Source organism: Primulina tabacum, chromosome 11 (assembly GCF_025594145.1).
Source record: "Primulina tabacum isolate GXHZ01 chromosome 11, ASM2559414v2, whole genome shotgun sequence".
Lineage (NCBI taxonomy): Eukaryota > Viridiplantae > Streptophyta > Magnoliopsida > Lamiales > Gesneriaceae > Primulina > Primulina tabacum.
Window position 1 is genome coordinate 12,866,613 of NC_134560.1, and position 20,122 is coordinate 12,886,734.

The 20,122-nt window shown below is 36.8% G+C and overlaps 1 protein-coding gene and 1 non-coding gene across 2 annotated transcripts; both read left to right on the plus strand.

Annotated features, from left to right (window-relative positions):
* Positions 1-6,367: 6,367 nt before the first annotated feature.
* On the plus strand, positions 6,368-6,476 carry LOC142519976 (small nucleolar RNA R71). The gene has a single exon (XR_012813858.1). It is a non-coding gene; the product is annotated as a small nucleolar RNA R71 (small nucleolar RNA).
* Positions 6,477-13,621: 7,145 nt separating this feature from the next.
* On the plus strand, positions 13,622-17,243 carry LOC142518278 (uncharacterized). The gene is made up of 2 exons (XM_075621023.1): positions 13,622-13,709; positions 16,693-17,243. Exons 1-2 carry the CDS (start codon positions 13,622-13,624, stop codon positions 17,241-17,243), a joined length of 639 nt encoding a protein of 212 aa, XP_075477138.1.
* Positions 17,244-20,122: the final 2,879 nt, after the last annotated feature.

The following is a 20,122-nucleotide window of genomic DNA, read 5'->3' on the forward strand; positions in this document are numbered from 1 at the left end:
TAAAGAGTACATAATGAAAGAGATATCATCTGGAATTTTATTGAAGATAACAAACTGAAATAAACGCAAACCAATCCACGATTTTTGAATCAATGATCCAACTTTCTTTTCTTACTGCTTGATTGCGACCAATTGATATTTGTTATCATCGGATCAGGCTTATGAACAAAAGCTTCCAAATCATCAATTAATTGATCGGCAGTCGAAGCACCGATGAGCATCCATCGTGAATTTTCTGAAATGAAATTCTGTTCCACAGCTTTATCAAGAAATGTCAACAAACTGTCATAATAATTATTGATATTCAACAAGCCCACAGGTTTATTATGGATATTAAGTTGTGCCCAAGAAACAGTGTGAAAAATTTCTTCTAATGTACCAAAACCACCTGGTACTGCGATAAAAGCATCAAAATTTTCAATCATTTTGGTGATTCTTTCATACATAGAAGAAACTTTTAATTCCTCCCCAATCGTAACACCTGTAATATTTCCTTCAGCTAAAGTTGTAGGAATAATACCCAAAACCTGACTACCTCCAAGATGAGCAGATGTTGAAACAGATCTCATTAACCCAATATTACCTCCCCCATATACCAAGTGAATTTTTCTCTCAGCCAATATCTTTCCAAGATTATTCGCTGCTTCTACAAATACTTCATTTTTTCCAGGACTCGACCAACAAAATACACAAATATTTTTCAATGTTTGTGCAGAAGATCCAACCATGTTTTTACTTTCTTTTTGGTCTGCGAAAAAAGAGAGAAAGATGAGAGATTTTATCGGGGTAATATGTTATCATGACAAAACTACGGGTCATAGCTGTAAGCAGAATAAACAGTAAAAATAATAATGACACGCATACATATAAACAGTAGTGTGATTGTGGCTCACAATTTTCCTCTGGTTTTACGTCCAGAAACGGCTTCAACGCCTTCTATGAGTCGAGAATATGATTCCCATCCAATTTTTCTTATAAATTGGCAAACATGGTCTTTTTTAGTCGGATTCCCAAGACTATGACGCTCATCTTGAAATTGTTTCCATAAACGGAGAAGTTCAATATGCACATGTCCACTAGAATGCGTCTCAAGAGTCAATAAGATGTTATCTAAAGACTCCTTACTCAGACCATTCTTAATTAAACCAATTTTATCTTCTCTGTTATTGGAAACACATCCCAAAGATCTGCATCGTTTGTCACAAGTCCATCTTTCACACTTATGACAAACTCCTAACCTTTTGGCCCTTCGTTTTTTCGCATAAGTGCTTTTTCCTAATCCAGGCAAATACCGAATGAGCAATGATTGTGGAACTTCTCCTCTTACTCGGACCTTAGCTTCTATTACAAGACGAATATCTTCTGGAATTCCTTTTTTCATTAGCAATCTCAATCTTTCACACCTACCTGCATAAATTTTTCTTAGAACATTTTCAGAAACAGAGGGAAAATATTTAAAAAATTTTAAGAGATTTTCATCCATTTTGAAAAGAAAAGAAATGATTTTTTTTTATTTTTGTATCCGCAATTGTGGAAAACTGATTTAACCGACTATGAGAGTTACGGAGTACCGTTATCCGTCATTTAACCGGGAAAATAAAAAGATTAAGGAAACTTGAAATAAAAACAAACAAATTAAATGCAACATAAAAATTTAGGGATCAGAAAGGGAAATAAACTCTTCTTGAAAGATTTCATTGTCTAAAAATGGTTTAAACCTTTGTCCATTTACTTTAAAAACATCACCATTTTTAGGATTTTCAATATCCACAGCTCCATAAGGATACACATACTTTACAACATATGGGCCTATCCATCTTGATCGTAATTTTCCTGGGAATATGTGAAGTCGAGAATTATAAAGCAAAACTTTTTTACCAATCATAAAAGATTTTCTAAGAATTGTTTTATTATGAAATGATTTGACTTTTGCTTTATAAATCCTTGAATTCTCATACTCATCATTTCCGAGTTCATCAAGTTCATTAAGTTGCAATTTGCGCAGTTTGTTGCAATCATCCATGCTTGAATTAAAAGTTTTGATCGCCCAATAAGCTTTATGTTCCAATTTCACAGGCAAATGACAATGTTTTCCTTAAACCAACTTATAGGGAGACATATTCAATGATGTTTTAAAAACTGTTCGATATGCCCAAAGTGCATCATTAAGTCGCAGAGACTAATCTTTTCTATTTGAGTTAACAGTTTTTTCCAAAATTTTCTTTATCTCCCTATTAGCTAATTCAACTTGTCCATTTGTTTGAGGATGATAAGGAGTAGTTACTTTGTGAGTAATATCATATTTTTCATTAATGAAGCAAATGGTTTATTAACAAAGTGAGTTCCCCCATCACTTATCATGGCTCGAGGAATTCCAAATCTACTAAAAATATTTTCTTTCAAAAATTTGATGACGATTTTATGATCATTTGTTCGACATGGAATTGCCTCTATCCATTTGGAAACATAATCAACTGCAACTAAAATATACAAGTATCCAAACGATGGTGGAAAAGGTCCCATAAAATCAATTCCCCAACAGTCAAAGATTTCAATTTCAATGATAGGATTCAAAGGCATCATGTTTCTTTTTTAAATCGCACCCAATTTTTACAATTTTCATAGATCTTGTAGATTTCGTGGGTGTCTTTAAACAAAGTGGTCCAATAAAATCCACACTGCAAGATTTTTGCAGCCGTTTTCTTTGAAGAAAAATGTCCTCCGCATGCTTCTGAATGACAAAATTTAATTACACTACTTACCTCATTGTCGGGTATGCAACGTCGAAAAATTTTATCTGGACAATACTTAAACAGATACGGATCATCCCAATAAAAGTTTTTTACCTCATTCAAAAATTTTCTTTTATCTTGGGAACTCTATTGCGGTGGCATTTTCCTGTCACAAGAAAATTTACTATGTTAGCAAACCAAGGTGTAGTAGTAACTGAAAATAAATGTTCATCAGGAAAATTATCGTTAATTGGTATCATTTCACAAGATGATCCTTTTACTAGTCTCGATAAATGATCGGCTACGACATTCTCGGTTTCTCTTTTATCTTTGATCACAATGTCAAATTCTTGGAGCAACAAAATCCATCGTATCAGTCGTGGCTTTGCATCATGTTTGGTCAACAAATATCTAATAGCAGAATGATTAGTAAACACAATAGTCGTTGATCCAATCAAATAAGAACGAAATTTATCTAATGCAAATATTACAGCAAGTATTTCTTTTTCAGTTGTGGAGTAATTCATTTGAGCATTGTTTAAAGTTCTACTTGCATAATATATCACGTAAGGCTTACCGTTTCTTCTTTGACCCAGTACTGCACTGACTGTATAATCACTCACATCGCACATGATTTCAAATGGTAAAGACCAATCAGGAGGTTGCATGATAGGAGCTGATGTTAAATGTCGAACGATTTTATCAAAGGCATTTTGACATTCTTGAGTCCACTCAAATACAGTGTCTTTTGTTAAGAGGTTACAAATGGGTTTAGAGATTGAACTAAAGTCCTTTATAAACCTCCTATAAAATCCAGCATGTCCCAAAAATGAGCGAATTTCTTTAATGGTTTTTGGAGGGGTAAATTGGCAATGACATCAACTTTGGCTTTATCAACTTCAATTCCATGAGATGACACGACATGTCCAAAACAATCCCAGAAGTAATCATGTAATGACATTTTTTTCAATTTAAAATAAGCCCTTTTTCCTCGCATCTTTTTAAAACTTTTTCCAAATTTTCAAGACAATTATCAAATGTATTCCCAAAAGCAGTTAAATCATCCATGAAAATCTCCAAATAATTTTCAACCATTTCGCTAAAAATGCTTAGCATACATCTTTGAAACGTTGCTGGGGCATTGCATAATCCAAATGGCATCCTTCTAAATGCAAATGTTCCAAAAGGACATGTGAATGTAGTTTTATCTTGATCTTCGAGTACAATGGGAATTTGATAATAACCTGAATATCCATCAAGAAAACAGTAGTATGGATGACCTGCTACTCTTTCTAAAATTTTATCCAAAAATGGTAATGGAAAATGACCTTTTCTAGTGGCGTTATTTAATTTTCTATAATCAATACACATCTGCCAACTAGATGGGACTCGACTTGTTAACAATTCACCTTTTTCATTTTTTATCACTGTGATGCCAGATTTTTTTGGAACTACTTGTATTGGGCTTACCCACTTACTATCAAAAATAGGGTAGATAATCTCAACATCAAGTAGTTTGAGAACTTCAGTTTTCACAATATCTTTCATGTGTGAATTTAATCTCCTTTGTGGTTGTTGAGATGTTTTTGCATTTTCTTCTAAGTGAATTTTGTGAGTGCAAATTAGTGGATTAATGCCCTTGAGATCTTTTAATGTCCAACCAATTGCATTTTTATGTCTTTTAAGCATATCCACTAATTTACCTTCTTGATCACTTGCTAGTTTGGAAGAAATTACCACCAGATATGTTTCATCTTCTCCAAGAAATGCATACTTCAATTCTTCTGGCAAGGATTTTAACTCCAATATGGGTGGTTCGTCTTTGTTATCATATTTTGCCTCAAATTCTTTCTTTGATCTTGGTAACGAGTGATACCTGATAAAATCATCAAGATCAATTTCAATATTTTCTTTAACAGTTTCAATTGAACAAATATCTAATTGATCACGAGTACTCCCTTCTTGAATGTTTTCTTCCACAAGAGTTTCAATAAGATTTTCATCTTCACTTTCATCTCCTTTGTCATGTGGTTGCTTACAAAGATTAAAATCATTAAGCTCCAAGGTCATTTTACCAAATGAAAACTTCATTATTCCATTCCTGCACTTTATAAGAGCATTAGAAGTTGCTAAAAATGGATGACCCAGAATTACAGGAATTGCATTACAAGCTTCGATAGGTTGTGTATCTAAAACTATGAAATCGACAGGATATACAAAGTTATCAACTTGGACCAACACGTCTTCTACCATACCTCTTGGCACTTTAACAGATCTATCGGCAAGTAAAATTGTTACCGAAGTAGATTTTAACTCGCCTAGATTGAGTTCTTGATAAACTGAATATGGAAGTAAATTCACACTAGCTCCAAGATCAAGCAAGGCTTTCTTAATCTTTCGTTCTCCAATAATACATGAAATAGTAGGACAACCAGGGTCTTTGTACTTCAAAGTATTATTATTTTGAATGATTGCACTTACTTGTTCGGCTAAAAATGCTTTCTTTTTCACATTCAATTTTTTTTCACAGTGCACAAGTCTTTCAAAAATTTGGCATATGATGGTACCTGTTTTATTGCATCTATTAAAGGAATATTAACTTTTACTTGTTTAAAAATATCATATATATCAGAATTCAAATTTGATTTTTTTGTATTTTTCAATGCATGAGGGAATGGTGGTGACATTGTCTGTTGAACCTCCTCTTCGCAAGTTATGGGTTCCACTTCCTTACCCTTTGGAGTTGATTTATCATCATCTTCACAAGGTTCAAGAATGGATTTTTTCACAACCTTACCACTTCGAAGGGTAATAACAGATTTTACCTGATCCATCAGTTGAGTTCCAGAAGTTCCAGTTTTTGAATGATGATCCTTGGGATTAGGCTGTGGTTGTGAAGGAAATTTACCTTTTTCATGAACATTAAGTGCAGATGCAAATTTAGTAAGAGTATCTTTCAAATCTGTCATGGTTTGAGCAGTTTGAGTATTGATAGACTCTTGCTTTGCAATAAAAGAATTCAATATATCTTCCAAGTTCCTTTTAGGTGGAGGAACATAGTGTGCATAATTTTGAAAATTTTGTTGATTTTGGAAATGTGGTTGTGAAAATTGTGCAGCATTATCATTCCTCCAATAAAATTTGGATGATTTCGCCAACCTGGATTGTAATTTTGAGAAAATGGTTCAAAATTTGGCCTTTTGAAATTGTTCAAAACATTGGCTTGTTCATGGAGACATTCTTTAAAAGAGGAAAAAGTGGGACAATCTTTTGTAGAATGATCACTTGTATCACAGATGTGACACGCAATTTCTTGAACAGATTTTAATTGACCATTCTTTTTCAATTCAAGTGTCTCAACTTTTCTTGCCAAAGAGGTAAATCTAGCTTAGAGATCATGTTCATCTTTGAGGGTGTACATACCTCCACCAGATGTGAGAGATTGAATCTTGTTTGATGGTTCGATTGTACCTATAGTGTCCCAATTTTGAGCATTTTCAGCTAATGAATCGAGATACTCAATTGCCTCGTTTGGATCTTTATCTTCAAATGTTCCATTACACATAAATTCAACAATTTGCCTATCTTTAGGTGTTAAGCCTTCATAAAATTGAGAAACAACTCTCCAAATTTCAAAACCATGATGTGGGCAAAGATTAAGCAATTCTTTGTATCTATCCCAACATTGATAAAAAGTTTCCCCTTGTTTTTGTGTGAAAGTGATGATTTGCCTTTTGAAAGAATTTGTTCTATGAGATGGAAAAAACTTTTTCAAAAATTGTTGTTGCAATTCATCCCAAGTTCGAATGGATCCCGATATAAGATTTTGTAGCCAAGTTTTAGCTTTATCTTTAAAAAAAAAAGGAAAAAGCTTAAGTCGAATGGTTTTCATGCTACAATTTAGATCATTATATGTGTTTCACACTTCTTCAAACTCTCGTAAATGCATGTTATAGATTTTCAGAATCTAAGCCATGAAAATTGGGTAAAAGTTGGATAATACCAGGCTTAAAATTGAAATGAGATGTATCAGGGGGAAAAACTAGACATGAAGGTGCACTAGTACGTGTAGGATTCATGTGATCTCTAAGTGTTCTTCGTCTATCATGATCATGTTGAGATTGAATTTCATCTTTATTTTCTTGGATGGGTTCTTCCGCCATGTTTTGTAAAAATAAAGGGTTATTTCGAATGAGTCGACCAATAAGTGTACGTGACCAAATACTCATGCAAATGCAAACACAAAAGAATAAAAACACACAAAAGCAATAAAAATTCAAATAAAGAAAAATAAACTATAAACAAAATTAAATAGACTTGAAATTAAATTATACTTCCCCGACAACGGCGCCAAAAACTTGTTGCGACTTTGATTGTTGCACTCCCAAGAGCAGGTTGTCCACAAGTAGTATAATTCAGTAAATCCGAATATCGTATCCAACGGGAAGCTAAGGTAATTATAAGTCCACTACAATATCTTTTTGTTTTTTTTTCTTTTAATGGTTTGAATCTTTAATTGGTAATTTTTAATTGTTCAAATTTTAATTTAAGTAGTTGAGATTAAAGGATCCACTCTTGGCATTTTAATAAAGTTATCACTAATGAACATTATTGAAATCCACTTAATAAAATGGTTCCAATATATATTAAATAATCATATTTATATTATGTTATATATTATTATCTTATAAGTATATAATATATATACCAAAACTTATAAATGTTGTCAAGTATTTATTGTGCTATATATATATTTGTAAACACTAAATCAAGGTTCCCACTTTAAATGGTTGGTAAAACCAAACAACATTTAAATGGTACCAAGAAATTAATAGTATGATATTAATATATAATAAATCAAGGCATCCACTTTAAATGGTAGGTAAAACCAAACAAACATTTAAATGGTACCAAGAAATTAATATTATGATATATTCATATATAATAAATCAAGGCATCCACTTTAAATGGTTGGTAATACCAAACTAACATTTAAATGGTTCCAAGAAATTAATATTATGATATAATCATATATAATAAATCAAGGCATCCACTTTAAATGGTTGGTAATGCCAAACTAACATTTAAATGGTTCCAAGAATTTAGTGTAACATATAGCAACAATAAATCAAAACTCCCACTTATAAGTAGAGTATAATAATACTTAAAGAAATAAAAATAAAATAAAAAATAAATAATGATTAAATAATATAAAACATAGATTCTTACTTTTTAATAACCTTATTATCATGCCAAGAGTTTCACATTTTCATCTCAACTTTGGGAAGTTAGCTACTCATTATTCAAAGTGTAAAACTTTGAATATGAATTTAACATGCTAATTATATTTAAATGAAGAAATAAAGAAAAACAACGAGAGAAATATTATGAACTCAAAGGTTTTTCATAAAATGAGGGATATCCTAATACATTACAATGCACCTCTATTTATAGCCAAATTTGGGGAGACAACCACAAATAAAATATTATTTTTTACACATAAGTCTTCATTGGTGTTTCAAGAAATTAATGTTTTAATACACATCACTTTTGAAAATCTTTTCATCTGAATTTTCTTCTCCACATAAAACAAAACATGTAGATATCTGAGTTGTTTGAATTGTGGTATTTTTTTAACCATTTGACCAAGTTATTTGAGAGATATGGTTAAAATGCTAGAGCATCGTAAAACTGTCACTTCTTTGATAACTTTATTTGTTGCTTAATTTGATCCCACTTGTGAGAAGATTTTTATCTCATGCTTGCCACCAATATTGTAGTTATTAACATCAACTTTCTACAGGTCCAAGAATCATCTTAATTCCATTTGCAACGTCAAGGTTATTCTTGTTTTATCGAATCTGTAAAAAATAGTAAAAACTTATAATCACACAACAACTTATATTTTATACAATTTATTATAAAACATATAATATTTAAACATTTAATAAAACAAAAACTATATATTTATATTATAAAACATTTAATTAATATACAATTTTTTATCTTTATCATTCATATACCTAAATAATTTTACATCATTCTTTCCACTTAGGAAAGAATTTACCAAAAGATTATTATTTATACAATCTTTCTGCAAACTCACTTCGACTAGAACTTATCATATTGCCTAAGTCGAAACTCTTAGCATAAATCAAAACAAACTATGGTTTGTTTAAGAACCCTTGTTTCACTAGGAAAATAATTTTTCCAACAGTCAACTTTGAGTGGCCAGAATTGGTAGGGTAGCACAAGTTAATCTTTGATTATCTGATATGTAGATATGTGTTATGTGAGCTGCTTGATATCTTAGAAAGAATTAGTATGCTCGAATTCTTGTATGATACAGATAATTAAAACTTGAAACTTGTGTGTGTTTATTTGTTTTTCCTTGAATATCTTGTATGCTTTGAAGTTCTGAATCTGCATATTTATACTTGAAGTCTTCCAACGGTCAGAAAACTTTATCAATGATCATCTGTATCATCTCCCGACAAATTGGTATTGTTAACCTTTCTTCATCGTACAATGCATTAAATGCTCATTAAATTCATTTTTGCTATTATGACTTCGGCTCTTAGCTTTTGAAAATTTGATCGACTTTTTACATTTTAGTAAAAATTTCTGTCAGTCGGGAATTTGTAGGATATTGTGCTTGACACTTTATCTTGTAAACTTTGAGCGTCTTGAGTTAATGTATACATCTTGATAAGTTAACGTCTGGACGGTTAGAGTTGAACGGTCGGTCTCTGAGCATATATTTGATATAGTGGTTCAGTTTGAAATAGATAGAAGTGATGATCTTATGATTATGTCTGCAGATTAACCTTCTGATAGAACAATAAGTTGTTTGACTTGTCCAAGAGCTTGAGTCCTGTAATTACATGATAATAATAGTTAGACTTGAAACAGCTCGATAGTATTTTTGTCATTGCCAAAACTTAGGGAATTTTAAACCTGACAATTTCTCCAGTTTATGTGATCACAAACCAAGTTGAAAGAATAAATACAATAGTTGAAAATGAACAGTTAAGTGTTAGAGATAGTTTGAAGAAAATATATTTCATTGAGTAAATGAAAAATTATTGATATATGTGCATAAAAACAAATAATACATATTGCACCTACATAGAAAATAAAGAATATTATCTTATCAGACTTGAACGCCACTGCCACTCCCACTGTCTCTCCTTTTTATATCTTCTTCCTCCCGCCTTCTCCTTCTTTTGTTTTCTTAGCTTCTTCATACTTGGCTCTCTTTATATTTTTTCTTCTAGTTTTTTGTAATATGTTTCCTCCTTTTTGGCATTACCACGCTAAATGAACTGAAGAATTTCCCAGTTTGCTACCAAGGGTGGTCTGAAGATGATTAAGCCATGCGTTTATATGATTTTTAACTTGAGTAATCTTTACTAATAGTTCAACATTCATGTTGGCTGATTAATCCTTCATCTTGAACTTTTCAGAACTGAGATCATTGAAGAGTTGTCCAATGATGCTGATATCCTTCAGAATTTGTGATTTGAAGTTGTCAAATGTCGTAGTATGTGAAAAAATTCTTGATCTCCGAGTTACTGATGGACTTAGAGACATATGACGACTGAGTCAATACTTGTTGTGACATAGATTCTTCGTGACATTTTTCATTAGGTTCAGAACCTTGGATGGCCTGATATGTTGAAGAACAAATCTTATACATGTCGAAAGGATTTTATTTAGGAATGGGAGCAGTATGAATGACGACCTCTCCACCGGTTAGACGTGCAGGAGGAGAACCCTCGAGAATTTCTTATGTTGGTTCGGTGGCTGGATTAAAGCAGGTGAAGCTTGAGCCCTGGTGGCTTGATTATCTAGTTCATCAATGTTAACCTGAAACTCAGTTTCAAATCAGACACCTTATTCAGTGATCATAGTAACTATAGGCATATGAGAAGAAGGGTCCATTTTCAATTGGTCGAAGTCAAATTGGAACATAGACTTTACAATTTCATCAACTGAGATAAGGGGCATCTCTATAAGTTCACCAATCTGATGTACTGTATACGTTGGAGGAGATGAAGGCAGTGGATCAACGGTTGGTTCATAGATTGGGACTGTAGACTCTGCCTAATAGTAGTAGGAGCGGTTGGAGTCTGCAAATCTTCCTCAGATGATTTCTCATCGGTCATAGTTTGTGGATCTCTGGCTTGAGTCTGTGGAGTGTCTGGATGGTCACCAGGTTGAAGTTCTTCTTTATGAAGGGAGGCTTGGGAATCTTCTTCCTCAATTGTAGGAAGTTCATATTCTTACCTCCTCACCTTTACAATAATTGAAATGGACAATGCATTCAATTTAAGTAGACTTATTGTGTAGAGGCCCGTATTTCGTATTTGAAAATTTGCGGAATAATTTAAAATTTTTCTTTAAAAATAAATAACTTGCTTCATTCATAAAATAAACTGATAAAAAGGGTTTAAATGTCAAAATAGCAGCGGAATTAAATACTGTTTCAAAACAATCACTTAAAAATATTTCAACAAGACAAAATGAGTTTGAGCATAAAAATAGTTAATAAACTGAAACATGAGGTCCTCGGGTTCCTACTACTGCCGACCCAAGCTAGCTCACTGGTCCCCGCCCTCGGTCCCGACCTCATCAGTACCTACAACAATCAAGTCTAGTATCATATCGTAAAGCGTAACGTGAAAATCGTGCCATGAATAATTATAAATACGTGCATAACTGATAATCGTACGAAAAATGTTTGCTCGATAGAGCCCTGTCATAAAATAGCATATCATAATTTTCTGTTGGGATAATGTTCTACGCAAGTGGCCCATAACGTAACGTAACATAACATGCACGTCTGATCAGACTAAACCACAGTATACTGGGCGGTAGGGATCATCACAGCCCTTGGACTGGATATCCGTACCCATACATGAACATGAACCGGTTGTAAGTCACCGGGTGAAGTAATAATCCCATAAGCTGCAATCCCATAAGCGTGAAGTGGCCACAAGACATATCGCATATATCTCAAAATAAACATTTTATATTTTATGCACGTAATATAATTAAAAATCCCGTCTTATTTTTTTTTTTTACCAAATGGGTTGGATCGTTCCCAGGCTTGCTACGACCTAATTCTAACATGAGAAACATGAAAATAAACTTAACTTGACCAACACTTCAAAATCGAACTAAAAACGAGACTATTACGCCCAACAAACTTAGTATCTAACCATGACGCCGTACCCACCCGAACCAACATCGAACCATCGTTTATGTGAGGCCCGGGGCCAAAGAGGGCGGGGGATGATCGCCGGTGCCATCAGTTGCACGGACAATGAGCGGCTCCTGGCAGGCTTCTAGGTGGAGGGAACATGAATGAACTCACCCACACGGGAATGAGAGGGATTCCGAGACTGTTCAATGTAATGGACTGTACAGTTGAAGAGGGCATAAAAGATTTGATTTGTACTACTCATATCACGAAGGTGCATCTTCTTTTCGGTAGCTCATCACATAAGAACTCCAAAGTTAAGCGTGCTTGACTTGGGGCAATTTTGGGATGGGTGACTTCCTGGGAAGTTTCCCATGGTGCGTGTGAGTGAGGACATAAGCACGCTGGAAAGACCCGTCTTGATACAGTGAGGACAGTCGTCGAATTTGGGGCGTTACAGTTGGTATCAGAGCGGTGTTCTTGTAAAGGGTTATGCCTTCTGCCAGTTGCGAGAACTCACGAAGTCACACCTCAAGTCTGTAAGTTTTAAAGTTTTAAATTTTTCATTTAGTAAGCATCAAGTCACGATTTCAGCATGTACATGTTTTAAATTTAAATTTCGTGCATCCTACGATACTGATATTAGGTTATTGTATGCTGGGTTATGTGTTGGGTAAATTTTAGAACGCTATGCCTCATAGACGTTTGGTTGCCCGTGGAGCAAGGGATGAGGACAGAGAGGCTTGTGATGGGGAGAGGGCCACTCCTCCTCGCCCACCGCCAGATATGCAGGCACAGATGCTTGCAGGTATGACTCAGTTCTTCACACAGTTTGCGGGGAACAATGCTGTAGTAGACACAGAGACGAGGCCCAAACCAGAGGCAGTGTATGAATGGTTTAGGAGGATGGATCCTAAAGAGTTCTCGGGGATTACTGACCCGATGGTGGCTGAGGGATGGATTAAATCCATCGAGGTGATTTTTGATTTCATGGAGCTGCAGGATGCAGACAGAGTCAGGTGTGCCACATTTCTTCTGTCAGGAGACGCCAGGCTTTGGTGGGAAAGTGCATCAGTGTCAGTGAACTTGCAAACACTGACGTGAATGGATTTAAAGAAGTTTTCTACTCCAAGTACTTCACTGATGAAGTACGATCCAGACTGACCAGGGAGTTCATGACGCTGCGACAGGGAGACAGCAGCGTAGCAGAGTTTGCGAGGAAGTTTGAGAGGGGGTGTCACTTCGTGCCATTAATTGCAAATGATGCCCGGGAGAAGCTGAGGCATTTTATTGATGGGTTACGGCCGATCTTGCGCCTTGATGTGAGGGTTGCTGGTCCGCCTTCCTATACTATTGCGTATCTAGAGCCTTGGCGGCAGAGCAGGACCAAAGAGACATCGAGAATGATAGACAGGGCAAGAGGCCCTATCAGGCACCTCAACAGCAGCAATAGCAGCGACCCCAGTTTAAGAGACCTTTCCAGGGACAGCAGGGGAAGAGGCCATTTCAGGGACCTCCGAAGGGCAAGGGTCCTATCCCTCAGCAGAAGGCTCCTCAAAGGCCTGGTAATTTCCCGGTGTGCCCGAAGTGTAATCGCCAACATTCGGGACAGTGTTTGTGGGGATCGGGCAAATGCTTTAAATGTGGAGCCAGTGACCACATGTTGAAGGACTGCCCACAGTGGATGCAGCCGACCCAGGGAAGGGTGACTCAGGGAAGGGTGTTCGCCATGCATGCTCAGGAGGCGAACCCAGACACGACCTTGTTGACTGGTATCTTATTTAATTCAACACAGTATTAATTTTGCCATTCATGTTTTGAATTTGATTTTTTGGATTATTAGTGTGCTAGTAGTATTTTGGTTGACTTGGGTAGAGATTTTTCTTCTGTGCTTGAGGTTAAGATTAGAATTTTTGGGATATAAGTTTTTTTGTTGTACCAACGTCTCTCAGGAAATATTTTCATAAAGAGAGTAGCCACAAAGGCCTTGATAGATTCAGGGGCCACCCATTCTTTTATTTCGGAGACATTCGCTGATCATCTAGACGTCAAGTCTATTGGACTCGATGTGAGCTATACAGTGACAGTCCCATCAGGGGAAGAATTAACAGCTACTAGCGTGGTCAGAGACATCGTTCTGGAACTGCAGGGCCACCTAGTGTATGCCGATTTGATTGTGCAGCCAATGCTAGAGTTTGATATTATTTTGGGAATGGACTGGCTGATGAAGAGCAGAGTTCTTATTGATTTCCATAAGAGGTCAGTGTTAGTAAGACCGTTGGGCATGAAGCAGTTTCTCTTTGAGCCAGCTAGATGGAGGAGTTTCCCTCGCATGATCTCTTGCATGCAGGCGCGGAAACTTATGCACAAGGGTTATCAGGCTTTCTTGGCCAGCGTTGTTTCTGCACCTGACGTAACCACTCTGTCATTATCTGATGTACCAGTAGTCAGAGAATTTTCTGACGTCTTTTCAGATGACGTCACAGGCCTTCCACCAGAGAGAGAGGTGGAGTTTGCCATTGATCTTTTGCCAGGAACCGTGCTAATCTCTAAGGCACCGTATCGTTTAGCTCTAGTAGAGATGTTAGAGCTTAAGCAGCAGATTCAGGAGCTCCTAGACAAAGAATTCATCCGCCCTAGTTTCTCACCATGGGGCGCACCAGTACTCTTCGTAAAGAAGAAGGATGGGAGCATGAGGTTGTGTATCGATTACCGAGAACTGAACAAGGTAACAATCAAGAATAAATACCCACTTTCAAGGATCGAGGACTTGTTCGATCAGTTGGAGGGAGCTACAGTGTTCTCTAAGATAGATCTTCGATCGGGGTATCACCAGCTAAAGGTGAAAGATGCAGATGTTCATAAGACAGTCTTCAAAACCAGATATGGGCATTACGAGTTCTTAGTAATGCCGTTCGGACTGACGAATGCTCCAGCAATTTTTATGTACCTCATGAATCGAGTATTTCAACCCTACTTAGATCAGTTCGTCATAGTGTTCATTGACGACATTCTTATATACTCAAAGAGCCATGAGTAGCACAGTCAGCATTTGAGAACAGTGTTGCAGGTTTTGCAGAGCCACAAGTTGTATGCAAAATTCAGTAAGTGTGAATTCTGGTTGGAGAAAATAGCATTTTTGGGTCATATAGTATCTAGCAGTGGTATTGAGGTGGATCCAGCAAAGATGGAAGCCGTTAAGGATTGGGTTGAGCCGAAAAATGCATCAGAGATCCGCAGTTTCCTAGGCTTAGCAGGTTACTACAGAAAGTTTATTCAAGGATTTTTTTCGATAGCAGTGCCACTCATCTCATTGACCAAGAAGAATGCCAAATTCGTATGGAGTGAAGAGTGTCAGAAGAGCTTCGATACCTTGAAGCAAGCTCTTATTTCGGCGCCAGTTTTAGCCATGCCATCAGGGCAAGGCAATTTTGTGTTGTACACCGATGCATCTAAGCTTGGATTAGGCGCAGTTTTGATGCAACATGGTCGGGTTATAGCTTATGCTTCTAGACAGTTAAAAGTGCATGAAAAGAATTATCCGACTCATGATCTAGAGTTAGCTGCCGTGGTCTTTGCGTTGAAGATTTGGAGACATTATTTGTACGGCGAGAAATGCCAGATATTCACTGATCACAAGAGTCTCAAGTATTTCTTCACGCAGAAAGAGCTTAATATGAGACAAAGACGGTGGTTGGAATTGGTAAAAGACTACGATTGTGAAATTAGCTGCCATCCAGGGAAAGCTATTGTTGTGGCAGATGCTTTGAGCAGAAAGGTAGCAATCTTAGCACAGCTGTCAGTTCAGAGACCTCTTCAGTCAGAGATTCAGAGGTTTGGCTTAGAAGTTTATCTTAAGGACAGAGCTCCCAAGCTGTCTAATCTGACAATCCAATCTTCTTTGCTGGACCGAATCCGTAAAGGACAACCTTCAGATGAACAATTACAGAAATGGAGACTGAAGGATGAGACCAAGGGCAGTGTACTTTACACAGTGTCTGATGATATTGTGAGATACAGAGGGAGAATGTGGGTATATTTTGTCAGAGGCGCATATATCTCGGTATTCCATCCATCCAGGAGGTACCAAGATGTACAAGGATTTGCAGATGCTTTATTGGTGGCCAGGTATAAAGCGAGACATCCGTCGATTTGTGTCTGAATGTCTCACTTGTCAACAGGTTAAGGCAGAGCATTAGAGGCTAGCAAGGATGCTTAAGCCACTTCCTATTCCTGAGTGGAAATAGGAGAATATCACCATGGATTTCGTGGTTGGTTTGCCGAGGTCAGTCAAAGGATCTAATGCCATTTGGGTTATAGTGAATCGACTAACTAAGTCGGCACATTTCTTATCGGTAAAGACGACTTTCTCCATGACTCAGTATGCAGAGCTCTATATCCGGGAGATAGTTCGTTTGCATGGGATTTCAGTTTCTATTGTGTCTGACAGGGACCCGAGATTAACCTCGTCCTTTTGGAAGAGTTTACACGCAGCCATGGGGACGAAGTTGCTATTCAGTACTGCATTCCATCCTTAGACAGATGGCCAGTCTGAGCGAGTGATTCATATATTGGAAGATCTGTTACGAGCCTGTGTGAGAGATTTCCATGGGAATTGGGAATCAAAGCTACCTCTAGTGGAGTTTACCTACAATAACAGTTTTCAATCCTCTATAGGTATGGCTACCTATGAAGCACTGTATGGAAGGAAGTGCAGATCGCCGATTCATTGGGATGAAGTCGGTGAGAGATCAGAACTTGGTCCAGAGATTGTTCAGCAGACTGCAGATGTGGTGGTCAAGATCCGAGATAGGTTGAAGACCGCACGGAGTCGTCAAAAGAGTTATGCTGACAAGAGGAGGAGAGATCTTGAGTTTGCCGTAGGAGACTACGTATTCATAAAGATAACACCTATGAAAGGTGTTATGAGGTTTGGGAAGAGAGGCAAGCTGAGTCCGAGATTTATTGGACCGTTTGAAATTCTTGACAGAGTTGGGACACTAGCTTATCGTGTAGCCCTACCACCGAATTTGGCCGGAGTGCACAATGTGTTCCACGTTTCGATGTTGAGGAAGTATATTGCAAATTCTTCGCATGTTTTGAGTTTTGAGCCGTTGCAGTTGGCTCCAGATATGTCGTATGAGGAAAGACCTATACAAATTCTAGACAGACAAGAGCGGAGACTTCGGAACAAAGTGACCAAGTTGGTCAAAGTCTGGTGGCTGAATCAATCAGTAGAGGAGGCCACTTGGGAGACCGAAGCAGATATGAAAAGTCACTATCCGGAACTGTTTGGTAAGATTTAATTTCGAGGACGAAATTTATTTAAGTGGGGGAGAAACTGTAAAACCCAAAATCAGTACACGTAAAACACGTGCATTTATTTAAATTTAAAAAAAAATATTTATTTAAGTTTAAAAGGAATTTTTAAATTATGGAGTATTTATTCTATGACAATTAATATTTTATTTTCCCTTAATTGTGGTGCAACTTTTGTAAATTTAGGAATATTTTATGTATTTGTTTTCAAGCCTCGAGTAGTCTAAATTTTATTTGGACTACACCATATATTGATTAATTAGTTTAAACCTAATCAATATATTTAAATTATTCCTAAATTACCCTCAATCCATTCCACATGCCTCCAATTGCAAGACTTTGTCCAAGTCTTCTCCGAAAGAAAATTCATTCCCATCAATTCTCCTCCATTTCCCCTCATTTATTTCCCTTCTCTCCTCAAGTGTTCTTGAGCTCCATTTCCATCTATTCTACCATTAGACAATAGCAAGAAGCTCCAAATTTCTTCCTCGTGTCCGGATCGTCGAGATTTACGAGATTTCCTACGTTTCAAGACCAAAGGCATGTATAATCTTTCGTTTTATGCATCGATCTCGTCATAGTAGATATTTTGATGTATGTTATGCATAAAAGTTTAATTATTATGAGCAAAGTTTGAGCGATTATGCATTGAATCGATTTCTGAAGTATTTTAGATCTCAAAAAGACGTTTTACTGTCATTTCGGTTCCTGTGTAATTTCGGTTCGTTTTCTAAAAATACTGTCAACATATAAAATGTAGAACTTTTTGATACCTTCGATTTGATATAACATTCGTAATTTTCGGACAAGAAACGAGTGAGTTATGGTTATTTTCGTGTGACTGCTCAAACCTTTGATCTTATGAAAATGATGTTCATCATGTTCTTGAAGTTATTTGTTGCAGGCTTCGTTGGGTAGTGCCGGGCTTGTGCTACTACATTTAGATATGTTGTGAGATGTGTTTAGGTGTTATTTGGTGGTTCGTTTGGGTCGAGATTGGCTTGGGATGTAATAGAAGCCGTAGGAAGCAAAACGATGTCGAATTACGGGTTATTGTGTATTGAAGTTGTTTGACGATGCTTGGGGATGTTTGGGGTGTTTGTACGGGTTTGAATCAATGTAATAGCATCCTAGGATGAGTTTTGAGGTGTTGGTTCATGGTCCTTAGGCTTGGGTTGGAAGAATGAATCATTAAGTTAGTGAATTTCCACGTCTAGAGGCTACACGGACCCCTTCCCGGACCCCGACAAGGAGTCCGTGTCCGTTTTTCTTCGAAAACATGAAATTTTCATGCCTACCCGGACCCCTACACGGGGTCCGTGTACCCCATCTTTAAAAAAAAAATTTTAGAATTTGTTTCGGGGTTCTATGTCATGGTTTAGTACGATGGTTAAAATTTATTTATGTAAAAATATAGGATTTGTTTTGGGGTTCTATATAATGGCTTAGTACGATTATTAAACGAGGTCAAGTTCTGAGAGATTTAGAATGTCATAAGCCATTTATTTACTTCGGTGGTGAGAACTAGTACCTACGTCTAAGCTATGAAAGATAAGTGTTTGAACTCATGTGAGTATGTTGCAGCAACGGCCCCAAGCGAGATCCGATGAATCCCTCAACGCCAAGTAAGTATGTTCGACGTGCAAAAGAAAATATTTTAAGTTTTTGAGGTATGCTAAATGTCTCGTGACCAAATTATGAATGGGTTTGGAAGTCGGTGAACGTGGCCGAGGACCTCTCCACCCCGTTAAAGCATGAACGGGTTTAGATCAGGATTGAGAAGCGTTAAAGCATGAACGGGGACCAATCCACCCGTTAAAGCATGAACAAGGATCTCATGTATGTGACAGTGGATCTTCCCTGTCAGCCCAGTACTGTGGTTTAGTCTGATCAGGCGTATTTATGTATGGGTCACTTGCTTTGAAACATGCCTCTACGCAAAATGATGAAGTTTATGAATGTTCAAGTATGTACAAGTATGCAAGCATGTTTAAGAAAAGTCTTATGATGATGGCACTTCTATGTTTATGTATGTATGCAAAAGTTTCAAGTATGTTACGTTCAGGCTTTTAAGTATGCAAGTTCAAGTTTCAAGTACGTACGCTCTATTTTAAAGTTGCATGTGATTTTATTACGTATTACTCGTTACTCCCAGCTTATACATGTTGAGTCTTTAGACTCACTAGACTTGATCGATGCAGGTGAGGATGCATTTGAGGAGAGGAGGGGTGAGGATCAGTGAGCTGGCTTGGACTGAGCGGGAGGCTAAATCCGAGGACCGCCCATGTTCTAAGATTTTATGCATGTTCAATTATTATGATTTTAAGGAGTTGTGTTTTCAATGTTTTAAACGTTTACTTATCGCAACTTGTTGGTAGTTGTTTTATTATAAATATTTTAGATGTGCAATTATTTATTAACGAAGTTTGATAATTTCTACTTATTTAAGAAAATTTTTATTTTTCCGCAAATTTAAAGTAGTTAAATAGTACGATTCGTTACAGTTGGTATCAGAGCCGACCTCTCTTAGTACGGTGTGGTTCGGGGACGAACAAAGCGAAAGCTGGTGGGCATGTGAGGCCCGGGGCCGAAGAGGGCGGGGGGTGATCGCCGGTGCCATCAGTTGCACGGACAATGAGCGGCTCCTGGCAGGCTTCTAGGTAGAGGGAACGTGAATGAACCGACCCACACGGGAATGAGAGGGATTCCGAGACTGTTCAATGTAATGGATTGTACAGTTGAAGAGGGCTTAAAAGATTTGATTTGTACTACTCATATCACGAAGGTGCATCTTCTTTTCGGTAGCTCATCACATAAGAACTCCAAAGTTAAGCGTGCTTGACTTGGGGCAATTTTGGGATGGGTT

Excerpts from the sequence above, each read along its gene's own strand:
- LOC142518278 (XM_075621023.1), top strand. The coding sequence starts at position 13,622 with ATGCAGCCGACCCAGGGAAGGGTGACTCAGGGAAGGGTGTTCGCCATG. Across the intron at positions 13,710-16,692 it reads AGACACGACCTTGTTGACTG|AACTTGGTCCAGAGATTGTT; the intron begins GTATCTTATTTA and ends GTGAGAGATCAG.